Raw genomic sequence first — 15,899 nt, forward strand, 5'->3', positions numbered from 1 at the left:
CCTAGCAGAGATATTTGAATCATCGACAGCTACAGGTGAGGTGCCTGAAGATTGGAGGGTAGCAAATGTTGTGCCTTTGTTTAAGAAGGGAGGCGGGGAAAAGCCTGGAAACTGCTGACCGGTGAGCCTGACATCTGTAGTGGGTAAGTTGTTAGAGGGTATTCTGAGGGACAGGATCTACAGGCATTTGGAGAGGCAGGGACTAATTAGGAACAGTCAGCATGGTTTTGTGAGAGGAAAATCATGTCTCATGAATTTGATTGAGTTTTTTGAAGGGGTAACCAAGAAGATAGATGAGGGCTGTGCAGTAGACGTGGTCTACATGGACTTTAGCAAAGCCTTTGACAAGGTACCGCATGGTAGGTTGTTACATAAGGTTAAATCTCACGGGATCCAAGGTGAGGTAGCCAATTGGATACAAAATTGGATTGACGACAGAAGACAGAGAGTGGTTGTAGAGGGTTGTTTTTCAAACTGGAGGCCTGTGACCAGCGGTGTGCCTCAGGGATCGATACTGGGTCCGCTGTTATTTGTTATTTATATTAATGATTTGGATGAGAATTTAGGAGGCATGGTTAGTAAGTTTGCAGATGACACCAAGATTGGTGGCATTGTGGACAGCGAAGAAGGTTATCGAGGATTGCAACAGGATCTTGATAAATTGGGCCAGTGGGCCGATGAATGGCAGATGGAGTTTAATTTAGATAAATGTGAGGTGATGCATTTTGGTAGATCGAATCGGGCCAGGACCTACTCCGTTAATGGTAGGGCGTTGGGGAGAGTTATAGAACAAAGAGATCTAGGAATACAGGTTCATAGCTCCTTGAAAGTGGAGTCACAGGTGGATAGGGTGGTGAAGAAGGCATTCAGCATGCTTGGTTTCATTGGTCAGAACATTGAATACAGGAGTTGGGATGTCTTGTTGAAGTTGTACAAGACATCACTCTAACACATATATTCAGAACCTCTCTGGCCACAGGGGATGTGCCAGAGGACTGGAGAACCGCTAATGTAATACCATTATTCAAGAAGGGGAGTAGGGAAAAACCGGGGAACTACAGGCCAGTGAGCCTAACATCAGTGGTAGGAAAATTATTGGAAAAAATTCTGAAGGACAAAATTAGTCTCCACTTGGAGAAGCAAGGATTAATCAGGGATAGTCAACATGGCTTTGTCAAGGGAAGATCATGTCTGACTAATTTGATTGAATTTTTTGAGGGGGGTGACGAGGCGTGTGGATGAGGGTAACGCAGTGGATGTGGTTTACATGGATTTCAGTAAGGCCTTCGATAAAGTCCCCCACAGGAGACTGGTCAAGAAGGTACGAGCCCATGGAATCCAGGGTGCCTTGGCACTTTGGATACAAAACTGGCTTAGTGGCAGAAGGCAGAGGGTGATGGTCGAAGGTTGTTTTTGTGACTGGAAGCCTGTGGCCAGTGGGGTACCACAGGGATCGGTGCTGGGTCCCTTGCTGTTTGTGGTCTACATTAATGACTTGGATATGAATGTAAAAGGTATGATCAGTAAGTTCGCTGATGATACAAAAATTGGTAGGGTGGTAAATAGCGAGGAGGATAGCCTCAGTCTGCAGGACGATATAGATGGGTTGGTCAGATGGGCGGAACAGTGGCAAATGGAATTTAACCCGGAAAAGTGCGTAGTGATGCACTTTGGAGGGACTAACAAGGCAAGGGAATACACAATGAATGGGAGGACCCTAGGCAAGACAGAGGGTCAGAGGGATCTTGGTGTGCAAGTTCACAGATCCCTGAAGGCGGCGGAACAGGTAGATAAGGTGGTAAAGAAGGCATATGGGATACTTGCCTTTATTAGCCGAGGCATAGAATATAAGAGCAAGGAGGTTATGATGGAGCTGTATAAAACACTGGTTAGGCCACAGCTGGAGTACTGTGTGCAGTTCTGGTCGCCACACTACAGGAAGGATGTGATCGCTTTGGAGAGGGTGCAGAGGAGATTCACCAGGATGTTACCAGGGCTGGAGCGCTTCAGCTATGAAGAGAGACTGGGAAGATTGGGTTTGTTTTCCTTGGAGCAGAGGAGGCTGAGGGGGGACATGATTGAGGTGTACAAAATTATGAGGGGCACAGATAGGATGGATACTAAGGAACTTTTTCCCTTCGTTGAGGGTTCTATAACAAGGGGACATAGATTCAAGGTAAAAGGCGGGAGGTTTAGAGGGGATTTGAGAAAGAACTTTTTCACCCAGAGGGTGGTTGGAGTCTGGAACTCACTGCCTGAAAGAGTTGTGGAGGCAGGAACCCTCACAACATTCAAGAAGCATTTGGATGAGCACTTGAAATGCCATAGCATACAAGGCTACGGACCAAATGCTGGAATATGGGATTAGAGTAGACAGGGCTTGATGGCCGGCGCGGACACGATGGGCCGAAGGGCCTCTATCCGTGCTGTATAACTCTATGACATTAGTAAGGCCACACTTGGAATACTGTGTACAGTTCTGGTCACCCTATTATAGAAAGGATATTATTAAACTAGAAAGAGTGCAGAAAAGATTTACTAGGATGCTACCGGGTTAACTTATGGTTTGACTTATAGGGAGAGGTTAGATAGATTGGGACTTTTTTCCCTGGAGAGTAGGAGGTTGAGGGGTGATCTTATAGAAGTCTATAAAATAATGAGGGGCATAGATAAGGTAGATAGTCAAAATCTTTTCCCAAAGGTAGGGGAGTCTATAACGAGGGGGCATAGATTTAAGGTGAGAGGGGAGAGATACAAAAGGGTCCAGAGGGGCAATTTTTTCACTCAAAGGGTGGTGAGTGTCTGGAACGAGCTGCCAGAGGCAGTAGTAGAGGCGGGTACAATTTTGTCTTTTAAAAAGCATTTGGACAGTTACATGGGTAAGATGGGTATAGAGGGATATGGGCCAAGTGCAGGCAATTGGGACCAGCTTAGTGGTATAAACTGGGCGACATGGACATGTTGGGCTGAAGGGCCTGTTTCTATGTTGTAAACGTCTATGATTCTATTATTTCGAAGAGCAGGGGAGTCGTTCCCTCTTCCCCCCCCCCCCCCCCACCCCGCCGGTGTCCTGGGCCGATAGTTCCACTTTCACTCTCATTCCACCGTGCGCCCGCCATCTCGAGCTGCAAACCTCCTGCGCGTAACCTTGCACGACACTTTGAGAAATCCACGTACACCACTGCCACTGCATTGTCCCGTATCAGTCACCTCCTCAAACTAAGTTGTGCAGTACCTCAACCTTAAATCCCTCCCGCCACTGCCGGTAACCATTAGCATTTCACCCAGTTCAAAATCCCGTCCCCCAGACGCAGCCCCGGTTCAGAAGAACCCAGTCTGCAATTAAAGGGCTTTCAGAGATCGGGCACAGCAAACATTTCACAAGCCCATTACACGTTACTGAAACACTCCCGATGAACCCAAATATTAACCAGCACTTAAACATTAAGAAAGCACCTTTCAAAACCTCAGGACTTCCCAAAGCGCTTTTTGAAGTGTAGTCACTGTTGTAATGTAGGAAACCAATTTGTGCACAGCAAGATCCCACAAGCAGCAATGTGATAATGACCAGATCATCTGTTTGCTTAGTGGTGTTGGTTGAGGGATAAATATCAGCCCAGGACACTGGTGGGGGGGGGGGGGGGGGGGGGGGGGGGGAGGAGAATATCCCCTGCTCCTCTTTGAAATAGTGGCCGTGGGATCTTTTACGTTGACCCGAGGGGGCGGTCGCGACCTCGGTTTAACGTCTCGTCCGAAAGACAGCACCTCCGACAGTGTTGCACTCCCTCAGTATCGACAAAACTCCAGACATGGCCAGAACAGAACAAAAAACACAAATGACAGAGATAAAAAAAAAAGCCCAGGATATAGATTGAAAAAAAAATCAAACCACAAACGCTCACGATTGGGACCCGGGTCCCGATGAGTCAATTAGGTCATTCTGGACTTAAAGGGTGAAGCAAAGTGTGTTGGAACTCCATCAGCTGCCATGGGTTTCAGCACAGAGAAAAAAAATCACAACAGCCACAGAAATGAGGAAACGAAAAATTAAAAAGAGAAAGACTTGTAGTTTCTTTTGGCCCAATGACAAAAGAATATTTGCATTAAATATATCTGGCAAAAGTACACACTTTGAAAGTGCCTGCACAAAACAACTGTGGAAAGTGTTTGCATTTAGCACGACCTCAGGACGCCCCAAAAGAGTTTTTACAGCCAATGAAGTACTTTTGAAGTGTAGTCACTGTTGTAATGCAAGAAATGTGGCAGACAATTTGTGCATAGCAAGATCCCACAAACAGCAATAAGATAATGATTTTGGTTGAGGGGTAAATATTGGCCAGGACACCGGCGAGAACGCCCCTGCTCTTCTTCGAATAGTGCCATGGGATCTTTTACGTCCAACCGAGAGGGCAGATGAAGCCTCGGTTTAACGTCTCATCCGACAGTGCAGCACTCCCTTAGGACTGCACTGGGAGCGCCAGCCTGGATTATGGGCTCAAGCTGGAGTGGGACTCGAACCCAAGACCTTCCGATTGAGAGACAAGAGTGCTACCCACTGAGCTAAGGCTGACACCATATGAACTAAGTTTCTTCACAAAGGGGATAAGTTAGTATACAATGTGTGGACAGAGGGTAGGAAGCGGCCTCTTGTTAAACTACTGTTGTACGAGTGCTTTATGCCCGCAGTACTGACCGCTGAGAGGACTGACCGCTGGTCGGCAGGTAGGGGGCTGACACGCCGACACGAGAGAGAGAGAGAGATTACACGAGACACTTGGAGGTAAATCAGACAGGTGTATAGTACAGATTGAAAAGGTCAGTGGCAAAGAGAGCGAAAGAAGAGCACCCAAACTGGTTGTGTATTTCTCCTTTAATTAAACCGTTGCTCGTAGGGAAGTGGAGGCGAAAACTGGACTCAAGGGGCAGTTGGACGGTGATGGGGGAAATCATAGGTTTCTACAGAAGGATGAGCTGGATGGGCCGAATAGCCTCCCTCACCTGTGAAATCTTTGTGAAAACTTGTGGAGAAACAAAAAAAAAAGGATTTGAAGGTTAATTATAGTTCGTCTGAAACATTACACAGAAACGGGCCATTCGGCCCAACTGGTCTATGCCAGTGTTTGTGCTCCACATGAGAATCCTCCCACTCCTCTTCAACTCTCCCTATCAGCATATCCTTCTATTCCTTTCCCCCTCATGTGTTTATCCAGCTTCCCGCATTGAATTTCACTTAAGATTATTCAACGCAAAACTGCCCTGTAGTCCCATGACTGTAGGATATCAGGTTATTAAACATCTGAAAATTCCCTCTCCCCTCCCTCAAAGTCATTGAAGGCTGATTAACAAATCCAGGAGGAACAGCGGTGTAAATGAGGTCTTAAAAATCACCTGTAAAGTTTATCTGCAATCGGTTAAAAACCACATCCAGACACCCCACGCCAGGAGCAAAACAACCCGAAAAGTCCATTTCTAACCTGCAGCCTAAAACGGACAAGGATGTCCCAATCTGCAAAGTTCTCCGGTCAACACTGCAATTGAACTCTGACTGACCTGAGCGAGTGTGATTATCTTAATCACACCTGCCCCTTAGTAAACTAGAATACACTGCGTTACAACTTCTTGCATTTATATAGCGCCTTTAATGTAGTAAAACGTCCCAAAGCGCTTACTGGTGGGATGGACGAGGAAGTGTTGGGCTGCAAGATAGATGGGTATGAAAAGGTGCCACCATTACCAGTACTGGAGATGGGGGGGGGGGGGGGGGGGGGGGGGGGCGGGGGAGGAGGAAGAGAAAGAACAAAAGTTAGAAGGAAAATAACATTTGTTCCGGCTAACAGGTGCATGAAAAGGCGATCACAGACCAAGATTGAGAGGCACTGCGAAAATCTACAGAGATAAAAAAAAAATCTGAAAATAAAAACAGTCGACCTCAGAATAAAGGGTTACACACGAACATACGAATTAAGGGCAGGAGTAGGCCATTCGGCCCCTCGGCCTCATTTGATAAGATCTTGGCTGATCTGCTTGTGATCTCGACCCTACTTTCCCATCTACCTACTATAACCTTTGACTCCCTTGTTGATCAGGAATCTCTCTAACTCAGCCTTAAAAATATTCAATGACCCTGCCTCCACCGCTCTCTGGGGAAGGGAGTTCCACACGACCCTGAGGAAAAATTTCTCCTCATCTCCGTCTTAAATGGGAGACCCCTTATTTTTAAACTGTGGCCCCTAGTTCTAGTCTCTCCCACAAGGGGAAACATCCTCTCAGCATCAACCCCTTCTAGTCCCCTCAGGATCTTATATGTCTCAATAAGATCACCTCTCATTCTTCTAAACTCTAGTGTACACAGGCCCAACTTGTCCAACCTTTCCTCATAAGATAACCCCCTCATCCCAGGAATCAGTCGAGTGAACCTCTCTGAACCACCTCTAAAGCAATTATGTCCTTTCTTAAATAAGGAGACCAAAACTGCACACAGTATTCTAGATGGGGTCTCACCAATGTCCTGTACAACTGTAACAAAACATCTCTACTTTTATATTCCATTCCCCTTGCAATAAATGACAACATTCCATTTGCCTTCCTAATCACTTGCTGTACCTGCATACTAACTTTTTGTGATTCATGTACTAGGACATCCCAGATCCCTCTGTACCTCAGAGTTCTGCAATCTCTCTCCATTTAAATAAATATACTGCTTTTCTATTCTTCCTGCCAAAGTGGACAAGTTCACATTTTCCCACATTACGCTCCATCTGCCAAATTTTGCCACTCACTTAACCTATCTATATCCCCTTTGCAGACTCCTTATGTCCTCTTCACAACTTACTTTCCTATCTACCTTTGTGTCATCAGCAAATTTAGCAACCATACATTCGGTCCCTTCATCCAAATCATTGATATAGATTGTAAATAGTTGAGGCCCAAGCACTGATCCCTGTGGCACTCCACTCGTTACATCTTGCCAACCTGAAAATGACCCATTTATGCCTACTCTCTGCTTCCTGTTAGCTAACCAATCCTTTATCCATGCTAATATGTCACCCCCTACACCATGAGCTCTTATTTTGTGCAGTAGCCTTTGATGTGACACCTTGTCAAAGCCTTCTGGAAATCCACATCCACACATCCACAGGATCCCCTTTATCCACATTGCTTGTTACTTTCTCAAAGAACTCTAATAAATTGGTCAAACACATTAGAGGTGGGTTGTAGATCCCGCTTCAGAACTGGAAGCTGAGCACACCCTATCTTTACCCTACCGCTGATTTCCCACGGTGTTGCTTGTGGGCGGCTGCACGGATGTGACGTCTCGCTGCTAGCCTGGCCTGTCCCTTTAAGGGCACTGCTCAAGTACTCTCCCTGTGGGAATTCAGGCGGCACGTCGCCCCGCGTCGACAGTGACCCCGGGGTTTACACCCCAAAACATTCGCCTGTATTTTTCCCTCTGAACAACTGTCGAATTTCCAGCAGCTTCCGTTTTCATTTGAAACCCACCAATTTGACTTTTCAGCCCCATCCAGGCAAAATGGGGGGGTCGTGTCAGTAATGGGGCAGGAAACCTCCCTCTTCCCCCCACCCCATGCCAAGGGGGCAGCATGCAAATTTAAAATAAATAATCTAAAGAAAACACCTCTAAAGCCAAAAAACAAATCAGAATCTAACTACCAAAAAGATTTTGCGCTCAACAACGAACGGCTTGCATTTATAATGCGTTCCTTCCATCAAAGGACGTCTCATCACTCCAGGTCTCCACTCCTGCCTCAGCCCGTCTGCTGCTGAAATCCACATCCATGCTTTTGTTACCTCCAGACTCGACTATTCCAATGCTTTCCCGGCCGGCCTCCCATCCTGCCCCGCCCCCCCCCCCCCCTCTGTAAACTTCAGCTCATCCAAAACTCTGTTGCCCCGTCTCGAACTCGCACCAAGTCCCGTTCACACATCACCCCCAGTGCTCGCTGACTTAAATTGGCGGTCCTGGTCCACCAAAGCCACAATTTAAAATTCTCATCACTCAATGTTCAAATCCCTCCGTGGCCTCGCCCCTCCCTATATAACCTCCTCCACCCCTCCGAGATCTCTCCGTTCCTCCAATTCCGGCCTCTCGTGCATCCCCAATTTCCTTCGCCCCCACCATTGGCGGCCGTGCGTTCAGCCGTTTAGGCCTTAAAGTCTGGGACTGCTGTTCAGAGTGTGGAGAACACACACACTGGGTAGGAGGGAGGTGTACTCGATTGAAAATTTCTAAACGGAGATTGATAGATTTGTGTCAGGCAAGGGTATTAAGGGTTACGGAAACAAGGCGGGTAGACGGAGTTAAGATACGGATCAGCCATGTTCTAACTGAATGGATCAGCCATGTTCTAACTGAACGATTTCCACATCGTTCACCTGAGGAAGGAGGTAGCCTCCGAAAGCTTGTGAATTTAAAATAAAATTGCTGGACTATAACTTGGTGTTGTAAAATTGTTTATAACTGAATGGAGGAACAGACCCGAGGGGCTGAATGGCCTACTCCTAAACTAATCCACTTGCCATCAGCAACTCAGCAACGCAGTTCCGCATCAGCCATGTTCGGAGTACGGTGAGGCATCAGAAATCAACCAATAAACTTATCAATAGTTTTAACAATTGGGATTTTTTTTTAAAAAAAGGCCAATTTTGTTCTTGAAAATACCGGACAGCCATATCAAAATCTGTTCCAGCACCTCACTTCCTCAGCAACTCATATGCACTCCCAATTTAAAAACAGAGCGGCCCACACTGCCCAGGAACATCGAGATTGGATTTGCTCTTACCACTGGCCGCACCAAGTTTGCACAACTTCAATTGGACGTGTTTGGCCATCCGGTTTCGGGTTTGTGAACCCACGTGTGTCAATGTGCAATTTGCTGCTTTGCCACAAGAGGATAGGAAAGGTCAAGAGCCAACGCTGTGCTGCCTGCACATCTCCTGCGCTGACTCAAAGCATCGCCCGGTGCGGCACAGACACACAGGCCAGAAGGGCCCAGCCTTGATCCCAGATCTGTGCTGAGTTAGCTCATCTCAAACTGGGGGGTGGGGGGGGGAGGGGGGAAAGGGCACGGACATACGAAATTGACGGGCAGGAAAAGACCAGCTGGTCCATCAAGCCTGCCCCACTCTATGATGGCCAGAGTATCATGACTGAACACTTCTTCCCATCTCCTTCCCCATCCCTCCCCGGAGCCATGCAATCTCCCAGGAGAGGCAAATGGATCTGAGCATCCTGGGTTAGGAAGGGGATAAATCAGCCAGGGCTCCTGCTCCAATGGTGTTCCAGTGATCCTCATACCTGTGGAACAGAACCTCAGCAAGGAGTCACTGCCTTCAAGAGAAGACGAGGAAATACTTATAATATATTAAAAAGGATGCTTGAGGTACCTTGGACTTCCAGCAGGCAGAATGGTTACAGACGTTCCCGCCCCCTCACTAGATTTACAAATTCATTGCTAAAATCCAGCTGACGTTCCCAGTGCAATGCTGAGGGTGCTCTGTATTGATGTATTGTTGGTAGGTTCTGTGCTTTGGGTGAGATGCCAAGCAGATACCTGTTCAGATGGACGTTAACGGCATTATTCGGAGAGAAAGGGAGTTCTCCCCGTGTCCTGGGCCAACATTCCTCCCTCAACCATCAACAATAAAAACAGAACAACAGGTGGGACCTTCCTGTGTGCAAAATGGCTGCTGCGTTTCCCTACATTACAACAGTGACTACACTTCCCAAAAGTAATTCATTGTGCATGAATGTTTCGGGGAGATTTTTGTTTTAGAGCCAATATATTCATCTACGTTTTTCCTAACAGGAGATACAAATAAAGCACAAGCAGATTGCATGGGTAACAAAATATATTCATGCATGGGTAACAAAATATATTCATTTGATGAACATCAATCAGAATGAATGATATCAAAACTCCTTCCTGTGAATTCAAGGCACTAAAACACAATTCAAAAGGATTTGGAGAGGTACGTTACCAGAGCTATATAAAGGCTCACAGGTTGAGATCCATCCAATTTCTGGCTTGTGACAGAGGCCTTCTGATTTAAACATCAATAAATAACACCCCCCCCAACCCCCGAAAGATGATCTGCAAAACTGGGAGGGGAGAGGGAAGAACCTAAACAAAAAATGCCGCCAAGCCAGACAAAATCTTAAGAAAAAAGGGCCTCGGTGCTCTTCACTCCCGATGCCCGAGTGACAAGCTTCACACGCCCCTCTCTAATTTACACAAGCCACTTTCCCACTCCTTGATTCGGTCGAGCAGACTGTGTGTGTTTCTCTCCCTCCCTCCCTCCCTTCCATGGAAACCCAAAGCTTTCTGCAGAATATTCCGCTCCCTTTCTGACCAGAGAGACAGAGAGAAATATTTTCTTAAAAAACATCCCATTTCCTTGTAGTTGGACTTGGTCTGAATCCAGGAAAAGCCAAATGCAAAAAGAAAAATCACAAGGGCCTACTCACAACCTAAAAGCATCTGTTACCCTTCGACATTAACCAACAGCAATAATTACATCCGAAAATATTTGACACCAAACTTCCCTCGCAGAAATCATAAGGTGTCAACACTTTAGGTACAGGTGTCCCTACCCACTACAGCTCGACTGGATGTGCAGTCTATACAGCACCTTAAGCAACACTATATAAACAGGCCAAGACACACAGAAAATTGATGGGAGACCTTAAATCCCCAACTTACCATATATTCCACTATCTTGTCATGTAGGATGGAGTCAGAGTCCATTATTCACAACCTCAGAAAGAGTGTGTGTGTGAGAGAGAGAGAGAGAAGTTGGGCTTCCTCTTTAACGCAGCTCCCTCTGCAAGCAGCAACAGCCAGCCTCTCCCCGTCATCAACAGGGGCTGCCTTCGATTTCTCCTTCAGCCCAAAATTTTCTAGTTTAAAATGTAATGTTAAAAGCAAACTCTCTCTGCTGGTTTCAGCCTGGGAATAACCTTGTGTTTCTGTTCCCCCCCCTCCCTCCCCCTCCCTCTCTCTCCCTCTCCCTCTCCTCCACCGTCAGCCTTTCACCTTCATTAGGAATTTCTGGTTCCTTGGTTCAGCCTCTTGGTCTCAAAGCCTCTATATTGTATTTCCTCTCCTTCCTATATATTCCTCTTTCCTGATCTGAAAGCTCCTTAGTTTCTCCCCCCCCCCCTTCTCTCTGCTGTATTTTCCTCTCTCTCACCCTTCCCCTCTCTTCCTTGTATCTTCTCTCCTCCCCTTTTTTCTTCTCTCCCTCCTTGTATTTTCTCCTCTCTCCCTCCTTGTATTTTTTCTTTCTTTCCCCCTTATATTTTTTATTTTCTCCCCCCCCTTGTATTTTTTATTCTCTCTCCCCCCCACCTTGTATTTTTTATTCTCTCCCCCCTCTTGTATTTTCTCCCTCTCTCCCCCCTTGTATTTTTTATTCTCTCTCCCCCCTCTTGTATTTTCCCCCTCTCTCCCTCCTTATATTTTTTATTCTCTCTTCCCCTCCCCTCCCCCCCCCTTATATTTTTATCCTCTCTTCCCCTTGTATTTTATCCTCTCCTTCCTCCTATTCCTCCTCTCTCTGCCCCTCCTCCTCCTTGTATTTTCTCCTCTCTCGTTCCTTGTCTTTTCTCTCCTCCTCTTATTAATAATAATAATAATAATAATTTCCCCGACTCTCCTTTCCTCCACCTCTATAATGATGATGATGATGATTTTTCTTTACCCCTGATTCACTCCCACTTTCTTTCAATCTCCTCACAGAGACATCCGGGAACCACTAAAGCACCACGGGAAAAGACAAACCCAGATTAAAAAAAAAGTGACATATATTAAAAAAAAATTCTTTTTTTTTAAAAAAAGAAAATATTAAGAAAAAAAAACCCTAAATGAAAACCAGCGGCGGAGGCGGGAGCCGCGGGGCCCGGGATCCGAGTTTAAATCTCCCGCAACCAAATGGCAACATTAGAGCAAATGTATCAAAAAAAAGGCAACACCTGACCTTTGACCCCGCCTCCACAAACACTGACAATTTACTCACACAAAATAAACATTCCCAGCGTCAAATTATTAATTTTTTAAAAAAAAAAACGAGTCTGGAAATAAAAGAGACGATTCTTTATTTAATAATTATAATTTTGTTTTGGAGGTGCTGACCCCTGACCTCGCTGGTGGAGGAGTTGGTGTCGCATCAGCAGGAGGGAGCAGCATGGCTGGGCTGAGCTCTCTGGTAAGAAGGGCTTTTTGTTTTAAAAACCTCTCCAGTCTTCTCTTTTAGTTAGTTTATCTCTCACTCCCCCCCCCCCCCCCCCAACCTAAATTCACGTTCACCACACAGCGGATCTGCTCGAGTTCATCCCTGCCGTTCTGCAAAGTTTAAAAAAAAATTTGCGTGGATATTTTAGCAGCTGAGCTGTTTTATTGTGTGACCAGGGCTTGGCTTTCAGTGTCTCCGTTCAAAGTTACTTAATTGAAATAATCTCATCGTTCAAATCACTTCAGCACTAAATTCCCGCTTTGCTGCATTATTTTGCGTTGCTTAGTTTAAATTATTGCACAATTCAATTAAAAAAAAAATTTGGCTTTTGGGTTGTGGGTGATGCTGGCATTCATTGCCCGTCTGTAGTTGCCCTGAGGTGGTAGTGGCGGGCTGCCTTTTTGAACCGCTGCAGTCCAGGCGATGGTGCTCATCGACGGCTTGCGTTTATGCACCGCCTTTAACATAGTAAAACACCTCAAGGCGCTTCACAGGAGGGTAATCAGACCAAAATTGACACTGAGCCAAAGCAGGAGACATTAGGACTGGTGACCAAAAGCTCGGTCAAAGAGGTGTGTTTTAAGGAGGGTCTTGAAGGAGGAGAGAGTGTTAGGGAGGGAATTCCAGAGTTTGGGGTCTAGACAGCTGAAGGCACGGCCGCCAACGGTGGAGCGATGGAAATCAGGGACGCACAAAAGGCCAGAGTTGGAGGAGTGCAGAGTTCTGGAGGAGATTACAGAGATAGGGAGGGGTGAGGCCATGGAGGGATTTGAAAACAAGGATGAGAATTTTAAAATCGAGGCTTTGCCGGACCAGGAGCTATTGTAGGTCAGCGAGCACAGGGGTGATGGGTGAACGGGACTTGGTATGAGCAGCAGAGATTTAGATGGGCTCAAGTTTATGGAGGGTGGGAGGCTGGGCAGGAGACCATTGGAATAGTCAAGGGTGGAGGTAACAGAAGCATGGATGTGGGTTTCAGCAGCAGATGGGCTGAGGCAGGGGCAGAGACGGGTGATATTATGGAGCTGGAAGTAGGTGGTCTTGGTGATGGAGGGGATATGGGGTCGGAAGCTCAGCTCGTTGCTCCCACAGTGGTGTTAGCTAGGGAGTTCTGGAATAATGACCCAGCAACGGCGATATAGGTCCAAGTCAGGATGGTATTCCCACGACCTTGCTGCTCTTGTCCTTTTCGATGCTGTCAAAAGTCATTACACTGTTGGTGTGTCATGAGTTAGCTGCAGAATCTCTCTAAGTACAAAGTATATCTTCATAGCTAAGAGAGCTATTAAGAGCAGCGATGCAGTCTTTCAGATGAGACGTTAAACCAAGGCCCTGTCCATCTGTTCAGGTGGATGTTAGAGAGCCTAAGGCACAATCAAAGAAGCAGAGGGGAGTTCTCCCGGAGTTCTGGCCAACATTTATCCCTCGACCAACATTACTGAAACAAATTATCTTGTTATTTATCTCATTGCTGTTTGTGGGAGCTTGCTGTGCACAAATTGGCTGCTGCGTTTCCTACATTACAACAATGACTATACTTCAAAAATACTTCATTGACTGTAAGACGCTTTGGGACGTCCTGAGGCCATGTAGAGTTCTTTCAGGGCTACGAACGCAGATTTGTTTAGGACTTTACATTGCGACGAGCCCACTTTGGGTTCAGGGTGATGGACTTTATGTATTATTAATTATTTTAATTGCTTACGAACCCCGAGATGTGTGGCTGCCTCGTCACCCAGGCTACAAATGAGAAATAAGCACCCCAGTTTGCAGAGGAATGTTTTTTGGGGGTGGTTGTTTTCTGAGCTGGGGTTGGCTGCACACATCCAGTGACCCGGTCAAATCGCTGGCTCTGTTTTTCTGTCTCCTGCCCAGGGCGGTGGTGAGTTGATGTCGACAGCGCAGGCGCTGTCTCTACCGGCAGATGCTATGGAAATGACGTGAGTATTTGATTTTGGTGCCCTTCTTGCCTGTGGTTTAATGTATATCAGAATACCGGCCCTGCTTATCCAGGACAGCCGCATATATCGGGCAAATGGCCCTAACCGTTTGCCATTACCATAGGTGTCGATTACAAAGGCGCCACTTAAACTGTATTAAGCGGGCTGACTATTTTGGGCACTTCAAGCAGCTGTTCGCAACTTGCAATCACCTGTCATTAGGTCCTAACCCCCCTCATGGCCTCTACAACTCCTGCCACTGCTGTTCTTGCCGGCTGTAGTGCTGGACACTTTCCGGCTCCCTTTTAAGAGGAGGGTGAGCGCGCCCGGCCCGTCTACCTCACCCTCCTACAGACACCTGACGGTTCAGGAGCCAGGCTACACCGCTTCCCTCCCCGCGGGCTCTGCCCCCATCGCGCCGCCCCCCCTCCCCTTCCCCCTGGTTCTGCTCCGCTCCCCGCCCCGGCGCCGGCCCGCTTCGCACCACTCACCTCCCCCCTCCCCCCCCCCCCCCCAAGCTCCGCTCCCCCTCCCCCCCCCCCCCCCAAGCTCCGGTCCCCCTCACCCCCCCCCCCCCCCCCAAGCTCCGCTCCCCCCCTCCCCCCCAAAGCTCCGCTCCCCCCTCCCCCCCCCCCAAGCTCCGCTCCCCCCTCCCCCCCCCCCCAAGCTCCGCTCCCCTCCCCCCTCCCCCCCAAGCTCCGCTCCCCCCCTCCCACCCCCCCAAGCTCCGCTCCCCCCTCCCCCCCCCAAGCTCCGCTCCCCCCTCCCCCCCCCAAGCTCCGCTCCCCCCTCCCCCCCCCCAAGCTCCGCTCCCCCCTCCCCCCCCCAAGCTCCGCTCCCCCCTCCCCCCCCCCCCAAGCTCCGCTCCCCCCTCCCCCCCCCAAGCTCCGCTCCCCCCTCCCCCCCCCAAGCTCCGCTCCCCCCTCCCCCCCCCAAGCTCCGCTCCCCCCCTCCCCCTCCCAAGCTCCGCTCCCCCCTCCCCCCCCCAAGCTCCGCTCCCCTCCCCCAGCTCGCCCCCTCCCCCCAAGCTCCGCTCCCCCCTCCCCCCCCCCAAGCTCCGCTCCCCCCTCCCCCCCCCCAAGCTCCGCTCCCCCCCTCCCCCCCCCCCAAGCTCCGCTCCCCCCCTCCCCCCCCCCAAGCTCCGCTCCCCCCTCCCCCCCCCAAGCTCCGCTCCCCCCTCCCCCCCCCAAGCTCCGCTCCCCCCCTCCCCCCCCCCAAGCTCCGCTCCCCCCTCCCACCCCCCCAAGCTCCGCTCCCCCCTCCCCCCCCCAAGCTCCGCTCCCCCCTCCCCCCCCCCCCCAAGCTCCGCTCCCCCCCTCCCCCCCCCCCAAGCTCCGCTCCCCCCCTCCCCCCCCCCAAGCTCCGCTCCCCCCTCCCCCCCCCCAAGCTCCCGCTCCCCCCCCCCCCCCAAGCTCCGCTCCCCCCCCTCCCCCCCCCAAGCTCCGCTCCCCCCTCCCCCCCCCCCCCAAGCTCCGCTCCCCCCCCCCCCCCAAGCTCCGCTCCCCCCCTCCCCCCCCCCCCCAAGCTCCGCTCCCCCCCCTCCCCCCCCAAGCTCCCCCTCCCCCCCCCAAGCTCCGCTCCCCCCCTCCCCCCCCAAGCTCCGCTCCCCCCCCCCTCCCCCCCAAGCTCCGCTCCCCCCTCCCCCCCCCCCAAGCTCCGCTCCCCCCCCTCCCCCCCCCCCCCCCCCAAGCTCCGCTCCCCCCTCCA

The 15,899-nt window shown here is 49.5% G+C and overlaps 2 protein-coding genes across 2 annotated transcripts in view; one reads left to right on the plus strand and one right to left on the minus strand.

Moving 5' to 3' along the window:
* Positions 1 to 11,306, minus strand: part of LOC137335692 (F-box/WD repeat-containing protein 1A) — a 51,941-nt gene extending 40,635 nt beyond the window's left edge. The window contains exon 1 of the mRNA XM_068000992.1: positions 10,722 to 11,306. Coding sequence (XP_067857093.1) covers positions 10,722 to 10,766 — 45 coding nt within the window. The 5' untranslated portion in view covers positions 10,767 to 11,306. The remainder of the gene's footprint in view (positions 1 to 10,721) is intronic.
* Positions 11,307 to 12,204: 898 nt separating this feature from the next.
* pbdc1 (polysaccharide biosynthesis domain containing 1) overlaps positions 12,205 to 15,899 on the plus strand; it is an 11,731-nt gene continuing 8,036 nt past the window's right edge. Inside the window, 3 exon segments of the mRNA XM_068000995.1 lie at positions 12,205 to 12,225; positions 14,128 to 14,176; positions 14,179 to 14,192. Of these exon segments, the coding sequence (XP_067857096.1) occupies positions 12,205 to 12,225; positions 14,128 to 14,176; positions 14,179 to 14,192 (84 nt within the window).

This window comes from Heptranchias perlo, chromosome 20 (genome assembly GCF_035084215.1).
Source record: "Heptranchias perlo isolate sHepPer1 chromosome 20, sHepPer1.hap1, whole genome shotgun sequence".
Classification (NCBI taxonomy): Eukaryota; Metazoa; Chordata; class Chondrichthyes; order Hexanchiformes; family Hexanchidae; genus Heptranchias; species Heptranchias perlo.